This window comes from Caretta caretta, chromosome 8 (assembly GCF_965140235.1).
Source record: "Caretta caretta isolate rCarCar2 chromosome 8, rCarCar1.hap1, whole genome shotgun sequence".
Classification (NCBI taxonomy): Eukaryota; Metazoa; Chordata; order Testudines; family Cheloniidae; genus Caretta; species Caretta caretta.
In genome coordinates, this window is record NC_134213.1 from 7,950,611 (window position 1) to 7,976,369 (window position 25,759).

Here is a 25,759-nt window from a genome sequence, read left to right on the forward strand (position 1 = left end):
GGATGTGGCCTAATGACGACGCTTGTAGGCAGTGCCCCTAACCGCGTTTAAAAGGCATCGAGGAAGAGGCGGGGGCGGCTTGGAAACAGCGAATGAGGAGAAGTGAAGGGAGGGGTTGTGTGTGATTGACAGGTTAGACCCTCCTTCTCCAGCCAGTAGAGGAGGGGAAGACAGGAGGGCGCGTTATCCCCTCCCCCGCCCTGCAAGGGGCCTGATGAATGAAGAATTAAAGAATAGAACGAGTGGGTTTGAGCCTGGCACAAGGAACGAGAGCTTGTGAGACTATACATTTGGTTGACAAGAGGTAATGGGGTACAGTAATACTCATACTTTTATAAAGCATTTGTCTTCGTACTACAGGACTGTTTAAAAAAAGCTAGAATATAAAATTAAGCTAGTATGCATTAAATAGGTCAGGGGAGATGGGGAGGAGAGAAGAGGAGCTATGAGCCGGAGATCCACGGTATGATGAATGGGCAAGTCAACCTTCAGGTGCCACATCTTGAGGTTGCGAAAGTGAAGACGAGCAAAGGCAGTGAGGTATATGTGCACAAGGCCATGTGACCTAGAAGGCAGAGGTAAGTCCTGGCCCTGACTGACGTCATCAGTTCTTGCAGAGTTAGAGGTCTTGCACAGTCATGGGAGGTAGGCTCGAGGCATGAGCGAGTTGATAGTAGCCCTTACAAAGTGGAGGCGTTGTGTAAGTTTGATACTGACCCCTACAGAAGAAAGGAAGTCCAGTAACAGAGCTTCTTGTCTGGACTGTTCTGCCAGAAGCCAGTTGTGGAGATGTGGGAATACAACTACTCCATAACATCTTATGCGAGCTGCCACCGAGAAACCCCTGGTGAACACAGTGGGAGTGATGGTGAGTCCAAAGGGGAAAATTCTGTACTGGAAATGTTGTGAGCTGACCCTAAACCTGAGGAACCGTCTGTAGGCCAGATGAACACCTATGTGAAAGTAGGCATCCTGCATATCAAGAGCTGTAAAGCACATGCCTTTTTCTAATGAGGGGATGATTTCAGATAGTAACACTCGCAGCAATCTTAGCTTTAGGATGAATAGACTGAGAAAACAAAAAGGTCCATGATAGGTCTCCATCTGCCCTTTTTCTTGGCTATCAGGCAGTAAGCTGAATAGAACCCAGTTCCTCAATATTCCAGAGGGACATACTACAGAGAGGAGCAAGACAGCAAGGAGCATACCTCTTGGGTGAGGATGCTGTTGTGAGATTGATCCCAGGAGAGGGATCAGGATTAGGGGCTGTGGATGAGGTAGTGTGCTGACCTATCTTATAGCCATGGTGAATGACTTTAGCACTCATCTGTTATTGCACTCCAAGCTGAAAAGAATACAGATGACTCCTGAAAGGGGTGGGGTGCTTGTATGCAGTAGGCATCGTGGTTGACTGCTCTCTAAGAGTTTTTCAGAAATATTGGTTCTCTGGTAGTTGCACCTGGGAGGAGGAAGAATGCAAAGGTGGTCCCGGAGGGTGTGATCTGTGAGTTTTCTGATGCTTGTGTGGCAGTTCATATGGCCTCTGAGGAAGAGCTGCTTGGTCCTGTAGCATTGTGTAGGTGGGTAGTAGAACTGGAACTTCCATGCAGGCATGTAAATACCCAGGGAATGCACTGTAGCTCTGGAATCTTTGAGGGTGTGCAAGGAATAGTTTTTTGGTTAAAAGATGGGATTTGTTGAAAGGCAGATCTCAGGTAATACTTTGTACCTCCCTGTGGAAATCAGAGGTGTGGAGCCACAATTCCTGCCACAAGCTATACCCATGGCTCCAGTTTCCACGTCAATCAGCTGAGGATGCAGCGAAGTCCTCACCACCAGTTTACCCTCTTCTATGATTACTTGGAGTAGGTGTACACACAGCTGGTGTGTGCCAAACTATCCTGGGCAGCTCGAGTAGAGTGTTGTTGATGAGTAGCTCAACTTTACCCGGTGCCAATGAATAAAGGATGTCCAGGAGCTGGTGTTGGGTATCCTGTACCTCCTCCAGTGGGATGTAAAGCTCCCCTGCCACCCTCCTTCGGAGATCCTGAAACTGGCAGAAGTCACCAGGGAGCGAAGAGGACACCGAAGCAAGTGCCACATCCAGAGGGGAAGACTGAAACCTCTGTCTTGCTCTGTTGTTACCATCAGAACCAGGCTGAGCAGCTATTCTTCTATCAGCGGTTCTGAGCATGTGCTGGAAGGCACGCAGAACAGGGAAACTGGAGATTTCTCCCTTGCCGAATGTGTGGGTTCCGATGATGAGGATTGTGGCCATGGTCCCCAATAGGGCCAGCATGACTGATCCGGAGGGTGCTGAGAATGACCCCCATGGCGTGGGAAACCAATGGCTCTGAAGCAGCTGCAGCTGAGGATATAGTGCCATGGTGTAGATTGCTTCCTTTAGTAGTCCTGATGGCAGTATGTGATGGATAGACCATGCCCCTTATCTGACTCATCTGAAGATGAGAACTCTGAAACAAGTTCTATAGGTGGCACCACTGGAAGCATGTGGATTGCTGGAGTGGGAGGTGAATGATAGGCCAAGTGTAGCATGTGCATAGGGGAAGGTACAATCTCCTAGAAGTGGAAGGTCTAGACAGGCATGGAGAGGTTAGGTCTCCCAGTGCAAACACGTCCTGGGGATCTGGTGCCCTCCCCAGTCTCCCAGGAGCTAAGGGCACTCTTCATACTTAGTACTGATGCCAAAGTGGTGGACTTCCCCACAGTGGAAAGGTATTTTATGGGGCGCTAATGCTGTTGGCATCAGCAGTTCCATCCCTGGTACCAACAGATCAATTCTCCTGTGGGACCTCTTCTCATGCTTATGGGGCTTGGCACATGCTCTCTCACCATGACTGGAGGAAGTGGAAGGAGAGTCTCCTTTCTTGGTCTTGGAGGAATGCTTATGATCGTGCTTCCTTGCCTCTTGACTAGGCCCCAGCACAGGATCCATAGTGGTGGTACTGCTGGTCCTGGACTCTGATTCCGTAGCAGCCAGGGCACTCGACTGTCTCAGGCTGATGTACAGGAAGGTTCCCCAGCCTGGATCCAGGGCCTCATGGCAACTTCCGTGATTTGTTTCTTTAGGTGGAGAATCAACCTTCAGGTACAGCTTACACCTGGATGCAACATGGCCCTCTCCCAAGCAGTAGAGGCAGTGAGGGATCTTCGGCACAATACCTGCATATGGGCACACAGACAAAAGACAGGCCCCCACGCAATTCTACTCTAAAGCGACTAAAGACTACTTAATAAAATAGTAAAATAAAAACAGTAAAAATCTGTTTAAAAAAAGACTATATACAAGTTTAAGAAAGTGTGTCACAAGCAAATGGACACCACTCACTCTGACCTGGACCATGGGGCAGTGAGAAGGAACGGGAGATGCAGTCGGTCCACCCTAGCCCTTATGACTAAACCATAGGGGAGTTCAGGGCACATGAGCAGACCAATGGACGCTACTACTTTTAAATTCTCTGGCTCCAGATGCATGATGTACATGTATAAACCCTCAGTAGAATACAACAGGGACCATCACTTGAACTGTACATATGAAAGAATATTGCTGCATTAAACATGAACTCAGTTGTAAGCAAGTTGTTAGTTTGTGTAGGAGAAATATGCAAGTATAGCTAGTTAAGTGCATGTGCAGCAAGGTAGAGAGATGAGGTTCTACCACTCTCCAAGTCCAGGGCTTGCAGTAGTCCAAACCCCCCTGCTTATTAAAATGGAATGAGACTGCAGGCTCTGACTATTAAAAAGCAGAATCAGTCAACAAGGTTGGAACATCCTAAATGCACACCACAAGGGGCACATCAGTATTTTTAACAGATTTCCAGAGATACCGAATCCTTGGATTCGGTGTATTAGCTAGCTTTAAACAATTTACACTCCAAAGATTTTACTTTTACCATCTTGAAAAGATCAATTTACAGACTTCATTTAAATGTTTAGGATTCACAGCTTTTAGCAATGAAGGCAACCTTTAAAGCAGAGCTGGCAGATATCATGGGCTGCCTACGCCCTGCAGTTAGAGCATAAATAAAATCTGAGTGTTTTATTTATAATAAAAAACCCCACAAGACAAGACTAGTTTACTTGCATGATCCAGTGCTAAAAATGGTTAAACAAATCCAAAGCTTTTGGACCCATCATAGCTACTGGCTTCATTATAACACTACATTTACTACCTCTTCTAATCATACTGTGGGCCTGTAATAAATCTCATCTGGCATTCAGCTCCAATAGCTACCCCTTTCACCAGGTGTTCTGTAGAACCTGCTGAAGGCACCGTGGCCCTTTGCTTGGTTGTTAGAGTAGCCATTAAGCAAGGCTGCAGCTCCCCTTCACCTTGATACTGAAATCCCAGCGATTAAAGCCTTTAGCTATTTTTTAGCCAATTAGACAAAGAAAACTGTATAGATTTAAGTTTCTTTATTAATCAGAGTAAACTTACATTTATAACTTATCCAATATATTTATATATGCATACTGCATCTACAATTATCCTTTTTCAAACAGACAGGACTTTTCTGTGAGAGAAGTCACAGTTCTCATTTAGCAACACTTGAGGATTTTGCTTTTGAAACCATTTATGGAGGCAATACTGGCATTTAGAGAAGTGCATATGGGGATGGCAGAGGGGTGCAGAGAAACTGGTCACTAGCACCATGTTTGCTGCCACAGGTTGAGTGGAGCCATATGTAGAGGAGATAAAACTTGTTTACCAGTAATGAGTATTTGTAAGAATACCCTCTCCATCCCAGAGATCCAAATCTTAGACATTGTCAAATACATTTAAAAATCCACATTCTCAAGTTCTGTTAATTCACTGGATAACCAAACACTCTGAAAGGCCAGTTTACATCCCCACTTACATTTTACTAAGAAAATATTAGTAAGTTTGCTATGTTTCCTTTACCTCCTTTCACTGATCACAATTCCAAGACAACTATTTTTCAGTATTTCCAAAATACTCTTTACTATTTCAGATATTAAAAATGCCAAGTGAACAGTCTGACACTCAAATCTATGGTAGAGAGTCTTTTGGCTCTGTAGAACCAGTTATCTAACACAACATTTCTTCATTTAAAAAGGGGAGAGAATTCAGGTTTTACTATATAAGGCCAAAGACCACCCTTTATAAGAGGTCCATTTACCACTGCACTTTATGTGCAGTCGAACTCCCTTACACTTACTAAAATACAGACTTCTTTCCGAGTACTTTTAAGAGTCACTAACTGTTCCAAGTCACAGGTGGGAGACAACTGGAGCTTCAGGTATTCAGAAAATACTGTTAGCCTTAATAAATATATTCTCTTTTTACCTGGAAGTGGACAGCTAACAATGACAACCCTTTTAATGAAGCTGGCATCATATCCTTTTATCTATTCAAAAGAGGCTTGCAGTTTAACACTGGAGGCAAAGTTAGATGCCATGACAAAAATCTTAAAAACTGAAGTTTTTCTATCCATTGTGGAGATTCACCATTTAATATAGTGACTATTCAAAATTTACACTATGGTACCAAAGAAAGTCATCACATGCCAACAGGAGACCCTTTCAAAGAGGTCCAGTAGAAGCAAAAAGACTTGAACACTCAGCTTTAATGCAATACCATTTAATAACTGATGTCTGAAAAGCGTTTCAGAATTTCACCTCTAGTAGTATTTTGGAAGAGTGTGTGTGTATAGGAGAAAGGTACTGGAAATTAAGGCAGTTTGTACATGAAGATAAAAACAGCATTAACTGAAGTGCATTAAAATAGGTTTGTAAATTGTGCCCGAGATGGTAGCTGACCACCAGAGGCCATCTACACTATTTTTATCTGGGAGGAACTAAGTCATGAATAGTACCGCTCCTCTATAAAAGCCATCTTGAGAGCCAAGAAGAATTAAATTAAAAGCAGTGCCTATAAAACATGACAGCTTCCAACAGCAAAGCAGAAGCTATTTTGGAGAGGGAAAGATGCAGTGTTTAAAAAGTGTTTGGAGAGGGGTCAGATTTCTAGAAGTAAGTCGTTCTAAACAGAAGTCTAAACTTACCATGTTCTATTTGCACACTACAGAGTGGTCAAGCAATCCTGCTATGCATTTACAGCCACTGGTATTTAAAAAAAAAACAAAACACCACAACAACAACTCTCTTGGTTAAGGACAGGCAGCCGGAGTTTTTGTTTTTAAATGTTAGACATTGGTAAGATGGTTTTAAAAAATTGGGGTAATTGCTCTTCACTTTCTACTGTACCCGAAACAAAAACACAAATGGAACATGGGAGTGTTTCTATTCAGTCCAAGGAGAGCAATTTAGGACATTTAAAGTTATTTTGAACAAAGAGGGCAAAAAGCTAGTCTATGTAGACATTAACCTTCCCTCTCTAATACATTTTGGTACACTAATGAAAGCATCAGAGTTTACCCTCTTAGAGGTATGCTCTGGTGGTGGTCATTTGCATTCCACAACGAAACAAAAAAACTTTAGAACAGTATAGTATACTAGACATGACATTTTAAAACAAAATTTATTTAGCTGGATTTGGAACCCCCCTATATTCACAATATAATTTAGAATGCAACTGTTACATGAAGAGCAGATGAAAGACTCAAATGGTTACACATACCAGGTAGGTTATTCCACATGCTCCTTCCCCATCTAAAAATACTGACATCTTTGCTTCTGATATGAGTCTTTAGGTCAACCTGCCTATTCTTTTCCCACCTCCCTGTCTCTGTGCAGGCGTTTACATACAGCGGTAACAATAAGGAGATTAGGGACACTGTCGTATCCAGTGTTTGGACCCTGGAAAGAAGTATGTGTAGCTTAAACAAAAGCACCCCTTTGCCCCACCAAAAAAAAAAAAAGAAAAAAGAGCCACCTATAAAAGTTTGATTGTGAGCCAAGCACAAAGTAATCTTCAGCAATGGAGGCCAACCTACACTCTGAAGAATCTGCATAGTAGCAGAGAAAGCTAGGGCCGGAGGAAGGGAAAAGTGTGTATAATTTATTTTTTTAAACCCAAACACCCACTGCCCTATTGAGAAAAGCTCAAGAACTAAAGAAATCAGACATCCGGCCTCTGTGAGTCTTGCAAGACTAAGTACCATAGTAAAACCTACCCCCACTACCTTAGGCCAATTGTGAACACTTAACTGGGCAACAGCCATGGGCAACACTTATTTCATGGCCTACCTATGCTTCTCCCTCAACAAATAAATGAGAGGGCTTTCTTGGGAACGTTAACACATCTTAGTTATATAGTTTCTTTACATGGACTTTAACTTCCTTCCCACCCCTAATTTCCTTATTTGAGAGGATTTAAAAAAAAAGTCAATGTAGCCACTGACAACTGACATGATGACCAAATTTAAGGGATACACAGGCATTGCCAGGAATTTCCATGTTTATAAAAAAAAATAAAGTTATAAAAACTGCATTTCATCAACTAACATTTTTCTAGATTTGTTATTTTTCATTGATCGATTAATACATTAAATTAAGCTAAGGTTGAGAGACTGGCAAAGTTCTACCAATCTATTTAAAAACAAAAATAAAAGGTTAGTTTTGTTACATTTCAAAATCCACAGCCCATTACATTAAATGCATCTTTCTACAGGAATGATGTTCTCTTTAAACAGATGATTGCAAATATTTTACTGCTAGACACTCAGTTACATTGGATAGTGTGACTGGAACCTGCGGATGGTGAAGTCTTGAGGTTTGTCTGAGTTTCAACATAAGGTATCCAAGGTCCTCTCCCAGAACCATGTGGGGGGGAAAAATAATCATAGATGAAGTTCTTACGATTTTTTCAATCTATTCATGCTTTCTTCCTCCTGCAGTATTAAAAGAAAGTGAAAGTGTGTAAAAAAAAAAAAGTCTGGTCTTCTCTTCTGATTTTGCTATTAAGGTTAGTAAATACTCTACAACTGTTAATTCATAAATTAGCTTCAAACTACTGCAATGCTACACTGCAAACAGAATGAACTTTTCACAAAAACAACAATTAGCAAACCTTCCACTTGTTTTTTTCCCGCTGGAACTGCTGACATACTAGCCCACTTTTCAGGGCTTATGCACAGTATTTACTCTGAGGTTTAGATGAACTGTGATCTTTTGTTTTCACAATTAAAGTTCTCCTTAAAATTTGGTTCTTATACCGTGATGCGTTCTAAGAGGCAAATGCTTTGCTACCATGAATGCATGCACACCAAATTCCCTGTAACTACAGCAGAAAGTTTGTGTCCTCATTTCTTGGCTTACTGGTTTTATGCTTGTACACTTGTCTTTTACTGTGATTGTGCCAACCACAATTGCTTGTTCTCTACAGGGCAGCTACTTACTAGCAGACTTCCAATTTCTGCAGGCTGCTGCCATTATTCCAGCCCACCTCTTTGCAATCTTAAAGGATAAGTTACACTATTCTACCGATGAGATATTTGGGTACCAATGTAGCTTTCAGTCAGCTATTAAATACAAGTACTTGAAAAATCCATTACAGCAGTAGGAATCCTTGCTGGTTGCCTGAGTAGAGCAGCAAGATAGTTGAGGGCAAGATTTTCCAGAGTGTTCAATAGAGTTAACTACTCCCACTGAAGTCAGTGGGAGTCTTACCATAGATTCGGTACACACCACACCTACCATATGGTAGCGGTCAGGCCAATATGGAGTGCTTTTGAAAAAGCCACCCAAACACACTGTATAGAAAGGCTCAACTATTCTTTCACCTCTAGAAAAGGTCCCTCCCAAAACAGGAATGAAGCATATTGGTAGGGTAGTGCTTTGCTGCTGCTCTGTATAAATTGGAGGATTTCATTCCACATACACACGCTAGTCCAGGGTTCTCAAACCGGGGGTCAGGACCCCTCAGGGGGTCACGAGGTTATTACATGGGGGGGTGTCACAAGCTGCCAGCCTCTACCCCAAATCCTGCTTTGCTTCCAACATTTATAATGGTGTTAAATATATTAAAAAGTGTTTTTCATTTATAAGGGGTCGCACTCAGAAGCTTGCTGTGTGAAAGGGGTCACCATACAAAAGTGTGAGAACCACTGCGCTAGTCATTCTGGTATGGTTTAAAATTGCAAAGATTTAAGGACCAATATTGGATCATCTTGTCCATCCCAGTGCCATTACTACAGATTACTGGATTCTGTACTAGCCAAATCATGAACACCTCAGAAAATTGCACCCCATGAGTACTGGGGCTCCCTGCATAATAGAGCCCACCTCCTGAACCTGGTCCTTCAGTTCCCCTGTGCAGGCTCTATCTGGCAGAAGAAGTCAACGTTCCCAGGCTGAAGGGTTGGGAGAGGTACAGATTGTGTCAGTACTCCTTGGGTGTACCCTCTGGCTCCCCGCTTGCAGAGTACCCATGCCCTTCACAGCAGAGGAAGGTAACTGTCAGTTGGTAGCTGTGGCAGTGGATGAGTGAGATGGGAAGGGAGCCTGGCCCCTGCAGTGAAGTCACCCACACAGAGAACTAACGGTTTAACCTGTCAGACAAAGCCACCACCCCTTCATTGCAGCCCTATCAGGTCCTTGCTCCCCCAATAACCTCATCATACTGCTCTTGTTGGGGGCATGCCCCTCCACCCCCAAATTTGGGAAACGGATATATGTAAGTATAAGAGCTTTACAAGTTTACCTATGTTCTCATATCCTACCCATCATTGTAGTAGTGCAGTAACTCTAGGCAAGTGTCCTCTCTTAAGGCTTCTCCAATGTTTTAGGTATCATAGCCCATTAGAACCCATTTTACTATAGAAACTAGTATAGACAAGGACACTGGTGTATCCCCTTTTTTCTGTTTTCATATCTTTAAGTCTCAAGTTCTTATATTAGCATCGCCTCAAATTGCAGAGTATCCACCAGAATTTTTTTAGCCACCATCGACTAAGCTCAACTATATTTTTGTCACATTCCAGTGGAGTTGGATCATGTGTTTTAAAAGCTATATAATTAAATACCACTAGTTGACCACCTGCATGATCACCACTTCTACTCACAGAGCACCAAAACGTTGCTTTTACCTCTGATGTGGGTTTTCCATCTTCTTCCTCCTCATCCTCTTCCTCCTCTTGACTAGCACTTCCAACATCAGCATCGCTCTTTTGCTTCTCTTCTAACCAAACAAAATCAAGAATTAAATGAATTTATGTTCTGTTTTCTAGGGAGAAATGATTCACCTTAAGTTCTTCACTGGCTTCAGTCTAGGTCTACCAGTACTCCTGTTCTCACTTTCTACATGAAAGAGTAAACCAATTCCAGGTTCCTACCATATTTCAAGACGCCTCCATTATTCTTACCCAGCTTGTCTTCATTTGATTCCACTTCCTCCTCCTCCTCCTCTTCCTCCTCCTCATCTGCCTTGTCTTTCCCCTCCTCTTTCTCTTCATTCACATCAGGCTGAGGAGCATCAGTCTTTTTGTACTCTGCAGCATTTGGCTGTTTCTAGAATTTGTCAGAAGAGTCCCGCAATAAACAACTGCCCATTTTCAGGTTCTTGCACAACCCCATTTTGACCTATTTCTAGATATTTCAGAAGGAAATTCATACCTTTCCAGAACAGCAGAAGAGGACAACAAGGAACACAGGTAGAGCCACAGTTAGGATGTATACTACCCACAGCCAGGGACGCTCTTCAGCAGCTGCCATCATCTGGCCCACAACACCAGGCTAGAAGATAAATTGAATCCCGAAGGCTTGTGTATTTAGCTCTCTTACTCCTGTATGCAGCAAGTTTTATGGCTACCCATGGGGACTGATAACTGTCTCCCATCATACCAAGTAGACACAGCCTCATGATATATACAGAATTAGTCTGTATTGCAAAAGCTAATTATTTACTATACTGTAACACCGAGGAGCCCAAAATCATGAACCAGAACAATACCGTGCTTGGCACTGTTCAAGCAAATGGTCCCTGCCCCAAGCTTAGTCTTCTATGAATTATTTTAGTCTTCTGAAGTCATGGAACAATATTTACACAATCTAAAGATTATAAACATGCAACAGTAGGCTATGAGGATGGCCATTTGTCATGGCCATGATTAAAAAGTTATGCTTCCAATAGTAAAAAGACAGGAAAGAGTACGGCATTCGATAAAGGCAGCCATCCCCGCAAAAAAACTATTTTTAAAAATAAGTTACTAAAATACATTACATTTGAACAGGAAAAATCTTTAAGAGATACTTATGTAGCCTAGTTTTGGTAGAGAAGATTATATCCTTCATTTTGAAAGCTTATATCTGTTCATGTTTGGAAAAAAAAAGTTAAGGACTATCAGCATAGTTTTTTTTGTAAGAGTGAAAGCTAGAGGAGCTTGAAGCTCTTCTAGACAAGTAACAGATACCATTTTTTATTGTTAGAAGTATACAAAAATAAACTTTTGCTCCTCACCTCAGCAGCACCATCAGCTGCCTTTTTTAGACCCCAACCATCATTGGCCCAATCTTCTGCCACGACTTGGTCTGAACAGATGATAAAGTTGTCAAAGAAGATGTCAGAGGTCATTGACCATAATTCAAGGCCCACAGCAGTGAAGGGAGTCATTCTGAAAGGTTCTAGATCTTCAAAGAAATCTGGGTTTGGGATCTTCCTGGGCTTCCAGATTCCCTGGAGAAGGCAAAGAAAACTCAGCATCATACACCACACAAAATCTGTTTTTCTATTTGGGTTGGAAAACTTTGGGGGGGGGGGTGTTTCCCCACACCTGTACCAACAAAAAAGTTTCATTATTGATTACAATGGATAGTCAGTTTAGGTAAATCTTTCTTATGTAAAGAGGTTTACAAACCAACTACAATATTGGAAAAATATTTAGAAGAGCTCCATTCCATCCCCATTTAAACATTCCCTTGCTGCAGCAGCTTGAAGCTTAATTTTTTGGCTTTCATGGATAAGTTGTGACATTTTATTTATTCAAGGGAATAAAAAGTTGAACCTGTCCCCTTAGAGTGCATAAGGATTGAGGTTATGTGATTTGCATTCCTGGCTATGCTATAAGAAGTCTCTTGTCTTTCTGTATTGCTTAGTAAACTGGTATACCCTAAGAGGGAGCAGTGTTCTGATTCTGGCCAGCAAGTTACATAGAAACATGCGACCTACCTGGTAGTTGGGGTTATCAATCATAGGAGGCTTCCATTTGCCTTTGTAGTTGGGATTGTCAATCATAGGTCGTTGCCAGGTACCACAGCCAGGGGCTGACTCACATTTGGGATTTGCAATCTGAGGTGCCTCCCACTCTCCATCCATATCCTCATCCCTGGAAAAGCAAACTCATTAGAGGAAAAAGTTTGTTCTAGGTCTTTAAAAAAAAACGGGGAGGGGGGCAGAGGGGTGCCTCCTTACCACTTCTACATTGTAAAATGGGGATGATACTTGACAAAGTAAAGTAAAGAAGTAAAGAGTTCTATGGATGGAAAGCATTGTAAGGGCTAAGCATTAGTCGTATGTTTTAAGAGTAAAGTTATTAGTATTATAACCACACTTAAGAGCCTCAGCCATGGACCAGGATACCACTGTGCCAGAACAAAAAGATGATCCTGCCCCAAAGAGACCACAGAAGGATACAGATGGAGCACAAGGAAACTAGACACTAGCTTTATGTTCTGTTCTTGCTACTCAGACCTGTGTCTTACTCCAGCACAAACACATTGTGCCCCCAAATGACACTCTGCACCCCATATTCACCATAGGGATATAATTATGATTTATCTTGTACAAAATATGTCATGTGAGGTGTCAATGGAAAAGTTATGGTTTGCGGAATATGATTATCCTATTTGTATGCATGTAGGATTTTTGTATCTGGAGTTATGAATATTGACTATGCATCTGTATTTCAAATATGCTTGCTCCTGGGTAACTCCCACAAGTTAGTTTACATTCAGTCTAGCCAGCACATTGGGAGTGGACTATTCAAGATAATGACCCATGGATGAACACAATGGGCCATGGAAAAAGCTTATCCTCACTTGATGGGCTTTCCTGTGGATGCTTCAGCCAATATATGAGTAATGGCTGCTATGACTCAAAGCATGTAAGGGCATGTGACTAAATCATGTGATTCTGGACTCCATCTTGTGCCTGTACTTTTCCACAAACTGCAGGGGAATTTGCTTGGAAGTCAAAACAAAAGTTCCCTCCACATGGAAGAAGCTATAAAAGGGGGAAGTGACATCACCACTGGATCTCACTCCCCCTACAATTCAACATCTGGAAACGCCTTAGGAACAAAGACTGAACTGGGGAATGTCGTCCCAGGCAGGAAAGAAGGAATCCCAGCCTATGTATGAAATATCGGCAAATTGCTTGTACCATCAAAGTGAGATACTGCTTGATTCAAATCCATTGCGATTTTGTTTATTTGTTAGGTAACCAACTTTGATCTGTACACTATAACTCAATCACTTAAAATATAAAAGATTTCTTAACTACAGAGAGATTGTATCTAAAACAGTGTGTCTCAAGTGCAAAAAGGGAAATCTGCTCAAGCGCAGGGGCTGGTGCATTGTCCTCTCCACATTAAGAGAGGGGCGGACTGGGAAATAAACTTACACTGGTCGGGCTTTTGACTAGAGCAAGACAGTAAAGCTCTGGAGTCCTAGGCTGAGGAAGGGGATTGGCTGGAGCCTCTATTGTTAGCTCATGAGTGGCTAGGAAAAGCATTCATGTAACTGCAGCTGAGGGTGTCCCTGTCTATGAATGTTTGTATAAGTGCAGGATCTGGAGGGGTTTGCAGCTTGTCACAGCATCACAGTGAGTGAGGGAGCCCAGGATGATGAGACAGAGGGCTCAGCGGTACCCCAGTTACAGGATGCACCCCGGGGAAGTCCATCATAGCAACACCTTCCCCTACCAGTTTATGTCTGGTCCATGGAAGCTCAAGTGCCCCATTATGCTCCTGAAACCCAGTCAGTGCCTTTGGGTCACGAAGTGAGTATCTGATAAATTGATGCACAGCAATTACTGCTTTCATACAAGATGGACAAATGGAAGCCTAGTGACAGCATACCAGTCCTCTGGTTTCTCTGCATCAGGATCGGCTACATATTCTGGCTCATCATCCAGCCAACCTTCTGGCTTCACAGCATCATCATCTGGAATCTTTGCAGGAGCATCCTCATCCCTTGGGAAAGAGATACAAGGTTGCTATTATATATTCCTTCCAAAAAGATTTGGCAAAAAAAAAACCCACAAGGCTTAAGACACTGTTGTACTAGATACAGATCCTCATCTAGACTGATTCCTAAAACAATGAGTATATGAACAGGACTACCAACTGATCGAGCAATTATGTTTTGAATATGAAAAGGCCAGGTAGTAACTGTTGGAGTTTTTTTTGCTACCCCACCATGCTAGTCAGATGAAGCTCCTATTCCTTTATCTGTCTCAGTGCACATTCCTCCAAACACAATGGAGAGAAGTGGTAACATTTCATGTATCCTCAGAAAGAAGCAGCCCGGGGAAAGCATGTTAATGAGTGAATATGTGATGTATTGTACCCAGTAAAAATGTGTTCCATCTCAGGACCTAATTCTATTACCCCTGAACTTTTAATTATTTACCATGTCATTAGTCAAATTGACAAGGGAACACCAATTAAAATTCAATCATGTTGATTCAGCATTTTATGATGAACATACCCCCTTTTCCAGATCAATTATGGATAACAGTGAAGTGGCAAAGTTTACAGATGATATGAAGTTACAAAGAGTTCAAAGCTAACTGCAAAGAGTTACAACAGGATCTCACAAAACAGGGTGACTGTCCAACAAAATGGCACATTGAATTTAATATTAAGTGTATAACAATCCCAATTATACACACAAAATGGTGGGGTCTAAATTAGCTGTTACCACTGAAGAAAGATTTTTGGAGACATCATGGATGTTTTCAGAAAACATCTGTTCAATGTGCAGTGGCAGTCAAAAAAGGCTAACAATGTTCGGAGCCACTAGGAAAGGGATAGATAAAACAGAAATCATAATACCACTGTATAAATCCATGGTACGCCCACATCTTGAATACAGAGAAGGGTAACAAAAATGATCATCGGTATGGAACAGCTTCCATATAAGGAGAGATGAAAAAAACTGGGACTGTTCAGCTTAGAAAAGAGAGAGGATAGAAGTCTATAAAATCATGAATGGGGTGGAGAAAGTAATAAGGAAGTATTATTTATCCCTTCCTAAACACAGGAACCAGGGGTCACAAAATGAAATTCACAGACAGCAGGTTAAAGATAACATAAGTACTTCTTCATAACACGCAGCAAACCTGTGGAACTAGTTGCCAGGGGATGCTGTGAAGGCCAAAAGCATAACTGGGTTCAAAAAGGAGTTAGATAAATTCATAGAGGAGAGGTCCATCTATGGCTATCAGCGGAGATAGTCAAGGATGCAACCCCATGCTCTGGGTGTCCCTGAACCTCTGACTGCCAGTAGATGAATCTCTCAATAACTGCCATGTTAGGTTCATTGCATTTAAAGCATCTGCCACTGGCCACTGTTGGAAGACAGGATTCTAGGCTAGATGAACCTTTGGCCTGACCCTGTATGGCCATTCATGTTCATAACTATCTGGATTGAAGGTGTCAGATTTCTAACTGGCCATTTGACCCCATCACAAGAGCTTTTTTGACAAAATAAGCTCCAAGCATTTCATTATTTTAAGTGTTCCAGCACTTGATCCCATGCTTGATCAGACATCAAATGAAGCACATCTATGGCTAAGCAAGGAACTTCATGTAAATGTTACCTGGCTTGCCAATGTTAATCAGTGCTGAACTTCATTCGGACACTCATTCGAGTGCAAAGGCATAGAATCACAATCTGCAGTCTACCACCAGTCAGATACTATGGTTAGGCTTGGAATAATTAAATTTTTGCAGGTAAATATGTAAACAAATATCAATTTTACCATGTACACAAACTGACAAAAAATTTCAATCAAAATGTACAGACAAAGAAAAATGTTGCTTCAGAACTTCAAGTAAATAAATTAAACTCTGTATTTTGACATGTTGACAATGTGTGTTTTAACAGTTAAAGCATTAACTTTTTGAATCTCAATGTCTATATGTTAAATAGTTGTCTGACCCCCATAATTTCCAAATTGGGAAAATTGAAATAAATTTTTTTTAAAAAAAGCTTTAAAATAATCCTCCCAAATTATAAAAGATAAAAATTGAATTCTGCCAAGCTTAGCTATAGTTTAAACAGAGATAAATAGCTTAACACACAAATGACTGCATGTCCAATGTTAGATTGGTCAACACTAGCCAATTAACTTGGAATACAGGGGACTGAAAAATAAAAATAAAATGGACAAATGACTAGCTAAGAACTGTTTTAGACCAGCACTAGGTTATCTAGCAACAACTTTCCCCAATTCCACCACCCAAGCTACTCACCAATCCTCTGGTTTAACAGCATCTGGGTCTGGAATCTTGGGTCTCTCATCCCAGTCCTCTGGTTTCTGGTCATCTGGGTCCTCAATCTCTCGGGGTGGGTTCACAGCAGGAGTCACATCATTTAGGAGATTCCCACTATTCACCACAGTCTGATCAACCAGGATTTCAAAACTATTATCAGGATTCAAGACTGGAAGAACAGGGACAGGGAGGAAGAGTTAATGGAGCCTTTTTCGTTAACATAAGGAGAAAACTGATCTCTAGAACATCTCACTGCCACTTTCTGCTCTACCACCCTTTTCTAAACCTCAAAACTATAACAATCATCCTTCTAGCTAAAGTTACCTCCACAGCTAAACAATGATGCCCAAATGGGGCTGCTAAAGGGAAACAAATAACCTATTTAGTCTTTTATCAAGGTATAAAGACAAAGATTTTTATGGAAAGTCTTACTCTGGGTACCCAATAGGCTTGCGTATTACACAGCCCTCCCAAATCAATTACATCTGGAAAAAGTTCTGCTCTGTACACACTCACACCTGTTACCCTACTTATAAAGGGGAACCTAGTATAGTGAGATTTATCAGGTTCCTCTTCTGCCCCCTCCACACACACAAAAAAAGATAATCAGGCTTTGCCACTTCTATTTTCTTAACAGTAAGGACATGTACTTTAAAGACTGAGAACTGTAATTCCTTATTTACTTGAAAAGTAACTGTGGAAAAAAACTGCACCACCCTTAATGGATCTGCTCTGTATAAATTCATGGTCCCATCTCTGGCTTTTTGTGAAATTAAAAAGCTTTTTACTCCCTTTAGGCTTGCAGAGGTATCACATGTAAAACTAGCAGAACTGTGGATTCTATTCTGCCCCATCCATCAACCGAATTGTTTAACAAGTTCCCAACTGTCAATGGGGGGGTGGGGGGAAGGTTTGATAAGTTCACCAAAGACATCTTCATTACTGGCAATGAGACATGAAGTTTGAAACTGGGTCTCTCTATCTGGACCAGCAATTAGAGAGTGTCCTTTTTATACTTATATTCATCATGTTTGATAAAGAATTGAAACCAAAACACATTGGACACTGGAATGCGTTACCTAGGGAGGTGGTAGAATCTCCTTCCTTAGAGGTTTTTAAGGTCAGGCTTGACAAAGCCCTGGCTGGGATGATTTAACTGGGAATTGGTCCTGCTTTGAGCAGGGGGTTGGACTAGATGACCTTCTGGGGTCCCTTCCAACCCTGATATTCTATGATTCTATGGACCCCACTATGCTTCTTTTTTTTAAGTCATTTTTCAGACTAGATCCCACACCTGCCCACACTGCTTAGAAAACTCCCCCTTCAGTCAGTCAGCCTCAGAGCACAGCTCCACATTCTATTCTCCACAAAGAAGAAATGCAGAAACAAACTCCGTGTTTAATCTTGCAACCAGTGAGACAGCAGCTCAGTGTTTCTATACTGCTTCCATTCATGCAGTCTGGAGCCTTGTTTCATTACTAGCTGCATATAGATTATGGATAAGTCCCCTCTCTAGCAGCAAAATATCTGGCTGTGCAGTTGTAGCAGTCAGAGCTCCAAAGCCGAAAGCTACCTAGCAGAGCTTAGGCCCAAGCCAAGAGTGTAAGATCTAAGCAGAAGTCAATATTCATATGGCCAATAAGAACATTCAGAATTAGGATAACAGGACTAAGAACTAAACCAAGAGTTCTGAAAGGAGTAACTCCTTCATAGTTAAGGGCATAAGCCAGCCTTCAACAGATGGGTGTTAGGAAGAGACTGTCCCTATAAGGTAAGTTATTCCTAGCGTAGGGCCTCTTGAACATTTCTCTGGGGACTCCGATGATAACCCCTGCTGTAGACAGAATATAGTACCACAACCACTGATCTTATCTAGTGTGGCAATTCTTATGCTCCTATCACTATTTTAACCATGGGTGTGACCAGCCATTCACTTTCCATTGCATTTTCCCTATCTGACTTTATCAGTTCTGAAAACCTCAGTGGTACAGCCAGTGAAAATGAAAGCCAATTAAAATGACTTATGTTGAAATAGTTGCCTGAAAGGAGGGCTTCTAATACTTTGTCCCAGGGAGATGCAGCATTGCTATTTCCTCCAGAGTTTAGAGCTTACCATCCCAAAAAGTTAAAGAATGGATAGGTATGCATACAACTAGAGAACATGTAAGATCCCAGGTCAGTAACAGAATGCATATAATTATACTAAAAGTTAAGAGATTTAAGACCATATTTGGAAAGCCAAATCTCCTTTACCTACTAAGTTCAGAGTCCCATATTTTCCCTGCAAGAGTTAAGACTCAAAGCAGTGCATGCTCCTTGATGAGATTTCTTGCACGGAAGAACAGAACAAAGAATGAACAATTTTCGCATATGGGGATTTAGAATGTATGTTTTAGTTGTATGAAGTCCACATACATGGTATATTCAGTTACTGTTTTAGGACTCCTTTCCATTTCTCTTGCACCAAAACCACAAAATAAATTTTCACTCTAACTTCTTTGAGATCTACACATTTTTTTGAAACACTCGCCCCGCCCCAAGTTTATAGTTGCTTTACCCAGAGTATAGAGGTGGGTCTTCTTATCGGTAAAGTAGGTCTTCAGATCTGCATCTGGACGCTTTGCATGCTTCTCTTCATACTTGCCGGTTTGGGGGTTCTTGTGCCGAAAGATGAAGTGTAATTTATAATCTTCTCCACATTTATCAGGACCAAACATGATTGTGTAGGCAGTTTTGTCATGGAACTGATCCTTTAAAGAGAACGGTTGGAATAAATCATTCTAGAGTTCGGGTTTAGACAAGACAGCGTTCACTGCCAATGCACTTCATTCATTAAGCAGTTTGATTATACTTGGGATCAAAACCAGCAACAGATGGTTGATAGAGTCACAGAAATTTGAAGTGGAAGAAGCCAGTTAGGACAATCCAATCCATCTCCCTACTTGCGCTTTAGATGGGCCCTGCATTTTCCATCATCTTGTCCAACCATCTTTACTTTCCCCTCACTAGTAGAAGGGAGTTTTCAAGAGTGACAGGTAAGATTAAAGCATCAAGCCATAAAGTTGTGCCTAAGTGGGCGCACAGTATGCAAATGTAAAATAACCTGTTAGAATAGCCAGACATCAATTAAAAAAAAATTCCAAATCACAGAAACCCCATAACACAGAAGTTTCATTTTTAAAACAAAGCTATTGTCAACAGCCATTATAAGCACTGAAAGAAACTGAAATCTTAACTGTGTATTTGACATTGCTGTGTCTAGTCAGTCTTACAGTTTCCCTTGTACATTCAGTTTCCCAGTCTGGGTAGTTCTCTCACAATGGGGAACATACAAGGCGTTAGAGTAAATTTAGTTGAAAAACCACAGAAGTTAGTACCACGCACAGGGCTGATGTATTATATGAAGCTCTAAGAATTAACTAGATATCTGTAAACGCCATCCCTTTAACAAAAATAGTTGCAAGCAAGCTTGTCTACTCTCACTGACCCTATTCACGCATTCAGTTCACAAAGAACTGAAGAAGTGATTGTACAATCACTAAGTAGCTTTTCACATCTTGAATGGCATATCCTGGTCAGATGTGGATCTGTATCAATATTCAGAAAAAACAGTGAAGGGGAAGGAGAGTTGGGACAACAGTTTTGACTTCTACTTCCATGAGGGGAAGCCTACTGAAAACTGGAGGGCTTTGATTAAAAATATCCAGTAGCTAGACACAAAATCCTCTCAATTTTATCTTTCAGATAATGCTCCTGGAAAAGTGGCCCACGGGCCAGGTACAAGATGTGTTTAGTCCAAGACACTTACTGCACATAGTGCATCCTGCTAGCCCATGCTGCAAGCAGCAAGTCTCTAGTACTTCAGACACCAAGCTCCTTACAAGCAGATTGAAATGCAAGAAGTCTGGTGCAGAGAAATATAATTAGGATCATCTCAGTCTATTTCGCTTTGCAGGCCCTCTGTGGAACACACTTTAGAAGACAACTGTCTAATCCCAGGCAGCTAGCTTCCCTCTGCATAAAGAGTACAGTTTAATTGTGGAACAGCTAAAGGGAAATTTACAAGATAAACGATTTAGTGTGCCCTCTACAGACCTCCCATATGAGATGGCTACTCTTATAGTAAGAGGGAGAGAAAAGAAAGAAAGATATCCCAGAAGTGTGTGGCAGTTAAAAAGAATGTTGTGGATTCTTATGGGGGAGAGGCAGGAATGCTCAGCCCCTACAGCATCCCAGAGTCAATTGTGGTAACCAGATTTTCAGAAGAGTTCAGCAACCATCTGCTCCCACTAAGGACAATACAAGCTGCTGGGTGCAGACTACTTCTGCAAGTCTGCCCCTAAACACGAACAGCTGCCTTCAGTCCATTAGGATCATAAGAGTTTCTTTGGGGAGGAGCAAGAGAAAGACAGGCTTGTCTTTAGGGTGTAGTAACTAAACAGCATGCACACCACTCACCAGGTTCAGCTCGGTGGTTTTAGAAAGCAGCTTCACATAGGCACCACCACACTCAATCCCATTTTGGAAATTCACTTCATACCTGATTTTCATTTGGGGCAGAGAAGCAGAGAGCACATTATAGTACATGGAATAAACTAGACAACATTCCCTTCATATAAGGATGTAATGGAGCTTGCATACAAATTAAAAAGGTTTTTTAAATAAAAGAGTGTTTCCCACATTTCATAATGGATCTTAGGCAGATACATAAGAACCACAAAGTAAATAGCTAGGCAACAGGCAGAATGATTAACTCGTTATCTCATGCAAACTGATGAGCTGATTACCCTCCTTTCTTGCTTGAAAAGTCCAACGTATCAGCTACTCCCAGTAAGTCTGGATTCTTGTATATCTGCCATGACCCATCTAAGAATTGTTGCTAAACTGGACACACTGTGTGTCCCATGGCAAAAAAGAGCTGAATCAGTTGAAGACCACTAACAAACTGTTTTTGCCTTCCTACCAGGGAAAAAGGACAATTGGCTGGACAAAAAAAATCTGTTCATTCATGAATTGTCTTTACATTGCCCCTGCTAACTGTTTGACTCTTCTTGTCAATCACAACAGACAAGTCAGTTCACTAGGCCCTTACTATTAGAGCTGCAGCACAGAAGTGGAACCAACTGTAGTTGTCAGTATCACACTGCAAGGAAAAGCTAATTTCCAGAAATTCAGACACAGCTAGTTTATTCAGATGGAAAAAGCAGCATCTCCACCAACTTGAAACAGAAAGTTATTGTACACTACAATATCCCAATTTTATTTTATTGTATTTTATTTTATTTTTTGCACGTAAGAATGGTAGCCAATATTGTGTGTGGTAATGGGCTACCATGCTTTACTACCGTTTGGTCAACAAACTTTACGTAATTCTGGAAAAAGCCGCTAACAGCCATCAGCCCTTTCTGGACAAGTAAACACTTGTTATTTTCCACTTACTGTACAATGAGGGGTTTGGTATCAAATATGAAGGGTTTTGTCAGTTTGGCAGAGATCGCATGATGCTTGGCCCGGGACATCAGTACTAGTCCTTTGTCCCCTGGAAGTTTGGTGTCCTTCATTTCCAATACTTCCCATTTACCTGCAAGGAACACATATCATTTCATTACTATTATAACCCACAATTCCTTGTTTTCTCATTTTAATTAACTTTAAACAAGAAACTAAAAATTGTTATTCTGTACAATATAAAACACCCAAATGCCCACCCACTTTTCATATGCAGGATATTCTCGTGACCATTTAGTCAGGGTAAGATTTGCACCTCAAGTCTAGCTCTGCAGTACAGACAACCAAAAAAATATACCTTCTGAACCAAAGCTAGATGGCACTCACCATCGTATTTTGCAATTTCATCATCTGTGTCATCCTTCTTGGCCTTGGAAAGAACCCATCTGAAATGATATCCCCAGCAGAGGTAAGGGACAGACATACAGTTACAGACTTCTATACAAAGCCAGCTCTAAAGAAATACCCAGCCCCTGCAAGAGCTACCCTTTAACTAGACCCTACTGTATTCTGAACCCCATCATTGGTCTGTCTCTTTGGGAGTTCTGCCCTGAGTTCTCCAACACATGAAGCAAATTCAGAAGTAGGCATCAAAGCAGCTTTGTACCGGTGATCCTATTATCAGTATTCCACTAGGGATAGTGCTTGTAGCTCCATTATCTCTATCTTGTCATATTACCAAGAAAGGCTACTGAAAGCCAGTTTACATGATTCTGGATGTGCACATGGTACCCTCTTAATGAGCACCTAACAGAAATGCTTATTTGAACATCCTCCAAAGTTTCAAGAGATATGAAGGTTAGGAGAAATGTATAGTAAGGTGGTTATATATGGGGTCATTTGAACTCTAATCATATTAACAGGTTTCAGAGTAGCAGCCATGTTAGTCTGCATTCGCAAAAAGAAAAGGAGGACTTGTGGCACCTTAGAGACTAACCAATTTATTTGAGCATAAGCTTTCGTGAGCTACAGCTCACTTCATCGGATGCATCCGATGAAGTGAGCTGTAGCTCACGAAAGCTTATGCTCAAATAAATTGGTTAGTCCCTAAGGTGCCACAAGTCCTCCTTTTCTTTAATCATATTAACATTAGCTATTCAAGAATGGTTACTCTGGAAATGTTGTATTTTATTACACCTTATTGAAGGTCCAAACTGACTAATTCATTTACATTATTAAATCATCTTGAGGATCGCACTTACCCTTCCAGGGTTCCCTTATCAAAGTTTTCCACAAAATAAACCTCTCCTGTTGGAACTGCGGGCTTGTAGGTAACCTATTGGAGGAGGAGAAGAAAAAAGTCTACACAGACCTTTAAACATCTTTGCTGCCCTAGGAAATTAGAAGGCTTTGAGTTCATCCCACTTTTCCTGACTCAGACAAGTTTTCTGCCTGAAGCATCTTAAGTTATTGACACTCCCCAAAATCTGGATGCCATTGCTTGAAAGTTATAATTTTATTTTGAAGATAAAAATACCGAAGTCTAAGAGTACTAGCACTGCAAAATCCTGGTATCTCATCGCAAGATTCAAATGTCCTTAAAGAAATTTTCCTATGGAAGAAATGCAGCTCAAGTTTCATTGCAATGCTTCTTTAAAATGAATGCAGTCACTCTGTTGGCATATTGAGTTTTTATGCTCAAGATAGCCTCCAGATCAGACCAAGACGGGACAGGTTACAATAACCAGACTACCCAAGTGTAATTCTGTTTTATCATTGTAAATTTAAGTCAAACCTTTGGGGATGGAGGAGGGCTGCTGGCTTCCGGCTTTGACTCTTCTACCTCCTCAACACCATCTTCCAGGTCATCCTCAATATCAATTACATCACCACCATGGTCATCTTCCCCATCATGTGTGTGGACATCAACTAACCCAAGTATCAGCAATGTCACACACAGCAGCCACTTTAGTTCCATGGTCTGTACACACAGAAAAGATCAAGCATTATAACCCTATACCCACTACCAAGATAAAGGGCACGGTCTTCTGTAGTTTAGTGACAAGTACCCAATAGCAAATGAGCAAGTGCAGTCCAGAAGAGATCACTTCATGTTATGTTTCTCAACTCTCTGTACTTTGTAAGCCTATTAACTTTCTTTCTCGGTACACTTTATGTTGCTTTTCTTAGTCCTGTGCATATCTTGTTCTGTACATGGCTTGCACCAGTGTTAATGAGACCAAACATCTGGAGTATACTGTATGAAATGCTACAGAAGCATCAATTGCTATACAGGGATTACACATACTCTTCTACAGCATGAAAATAGGAGCCATAGACACCTGCCTGTGTTTACTGGCATGCTTATCTGCTCCGGGACAAAGCAAGGCATTAATGTGGAATGTTGCTTGATGTGAGTGTGAGAGAGAGAGGAGGGGGGAGAGGGGGTCTAAACTTACAAGATAGCATGCTGACACAGTCTCAGCACCCCAAAAACCCACTCCCCCTACATACACACAACACACTCCCTGTCACACTCCACCCCACCCCCAATTTTTGAAAAGCATGTTGCAACCATCTGAACTCTGGGATAGCTACCACAATGCACTGCTCTTTGTGGCATTGCAAGAGCTGCTAATGAGGCCACACCAGTGCGCTTCCAGCTGAGACTGTAAACACTCGGCAGCATTTTCCCTGAAGGCTGGTTTAACTCCCAGCGCTCTACATCTTCAAGTGTAGCCATGTCCTAAGAGTGATGCAGGCCTTGATCAACTGGCCAGGCACAGTACATGCAGGATCACTCTTGAAAAAGATACTTTCTTTCTCTAGGATGAAGCACTATGGACTGCTCTGCAGCTCAGTTCTCATAGGCAGTTACATGTTTTAACTACTGCTTATACCATCACCTACCAGGGTGGTTAAAAAGATCTAATTTATTTTTTAAAAAGTACAGATTTTCTTTTTGAATCAATTTTTTAAATAGATTTAAGTTGTGACAACCTATGTTAAGGCCTAAATTTACTATAACAGTTTAGTGACAAACAAAAATAAAATTATTAAGCAGTACATGTTCACTAACAAGTTTTAAAATAAAGTCAAATGAATGAACTGGTGGAAGTCACTGGCTAAACATGTGGAACCAAAATTTGAAGTACTAAGCCAACTTTTGACTCCAGTAGCCTCTTCTGCAGGTGCATAGAATTTTTTTTCTTTTCACGTACTCAACTAGTTCAATTCAATGACTTGCCGATTCAAAATTAAGAAATCAATTAGGAGTTTAAAAAACAGAAAAAACTGTTTTCCTCTCCAATATATGAATAAAAACTAATCATAAGAGGATGAGATCTACTAGTTCTAAAAATCTTGAATGACATGGTGACCAGAAACAAATCAGTTAGTGAGTTTAACTACATACGCTTCCTTAGTTTGAATTTTTTTAAAAAAGTGTGTTTTGGTAAGCTTTTCTTTCCTATGTATCAAGTATATTTAATAAAAGCATTTTAAAGTGCTGTTTTGTGCATAATTGAATTTTAATTTCCATCACAAGTAGAAATATTAATCTAGTAAATAAGTTCATCCACCATTTCCAAACAAATAATGTAAATATTAACATATTAAGTGAGACAAGGTGGTTAAGGTAAAATCTTTTATTGGACCAACTTCTGTTGGTGAAAGAGACAAGCTCTCCAGCTTTCAAAGCTCGTCTTCAATTCAACATACCCCTTGAAGGCCTGAAGAAGAGCTCTGTGTCAGCTCAAAAACTTGTGTCTCTCACCAACAAAAGTCAGTCCAATAAAAGATATCACCTTAACCACCTTGAGTCTCTAATATCCTGGGACCAACATGGCTACAAGTACACTGCATACACAACG

At 41.1% G+C, this 25,759-nt stretch overlaps 1 protein-coding gene across 4 annotated transcripts in view; it reads right to left on the reverse strand.

The window, feature by feature from the left end:
- Positions 1–4,422: 4,422 nt before the first annotated feature.
- CANX (calnexin) overlaps positions 4,423–25,759 on the reverse strand; it is a 65,006-nt gene continuing 43,669 nt past the window's right edge. For all 4 annotated transcript variants that reach the window (XM_048859973.2, XM_048859972.2, XM_048859970.2 and 1 more), the window contains exons 2-15: positions 23,683–23,868; positions 23,150–23,223; positions 22,275–22,333; positions 21,879–22,020; positions 20,898–20,979; positions 18,997–19,189; positions 16,419–16,608; positions 14,019–14,132; positions 12,110–12,266; positions 11,402–11,617; positions 10,558–10,677; positions 10,308–10,452; positions 10,032–10,123; positions 4,423–7,835 (exon numbers count right to left, since the gene is read on the reverse strand). In XM_048859973.2, the coding sequence (XP_048715930.2) occupies positions 7,800–7,835; positions 10,032–10,123; positions 10,308–10,452; positions 10,558–10,677; positions 11,402–11,617; positions 12,110–12,266; positions 14,019–14,132; positions 16,419–16,608; positions 18,997–19,189; positions 20,898–20,979; positions 21,879–22,020; positions 22,275–22,333; positions 23,150–23,223; positions 23,683–23,865 (1,803 nt within the window). In that variant the 5' untranslated portion in view covers positions 23,866–23,868 and the 3' untranslated portion in view covers positions 4,423–7,799. The remainder of the gene's footprint in view (positions 7,836–10,031; positions 10,124–10,307; positions 10,453–10,557; positions 10,678–11,401; positions 11,618–12,109; positions 12,267–14,018; positions 14,133–16,418; positions 16,609–18,996; positions 19,190–20,897; positions 20,980–21,878; positions 22,021–22,274; positions 22,334–23,149; positions 23,224–23,682; positions 23,869–25,759) is intronic.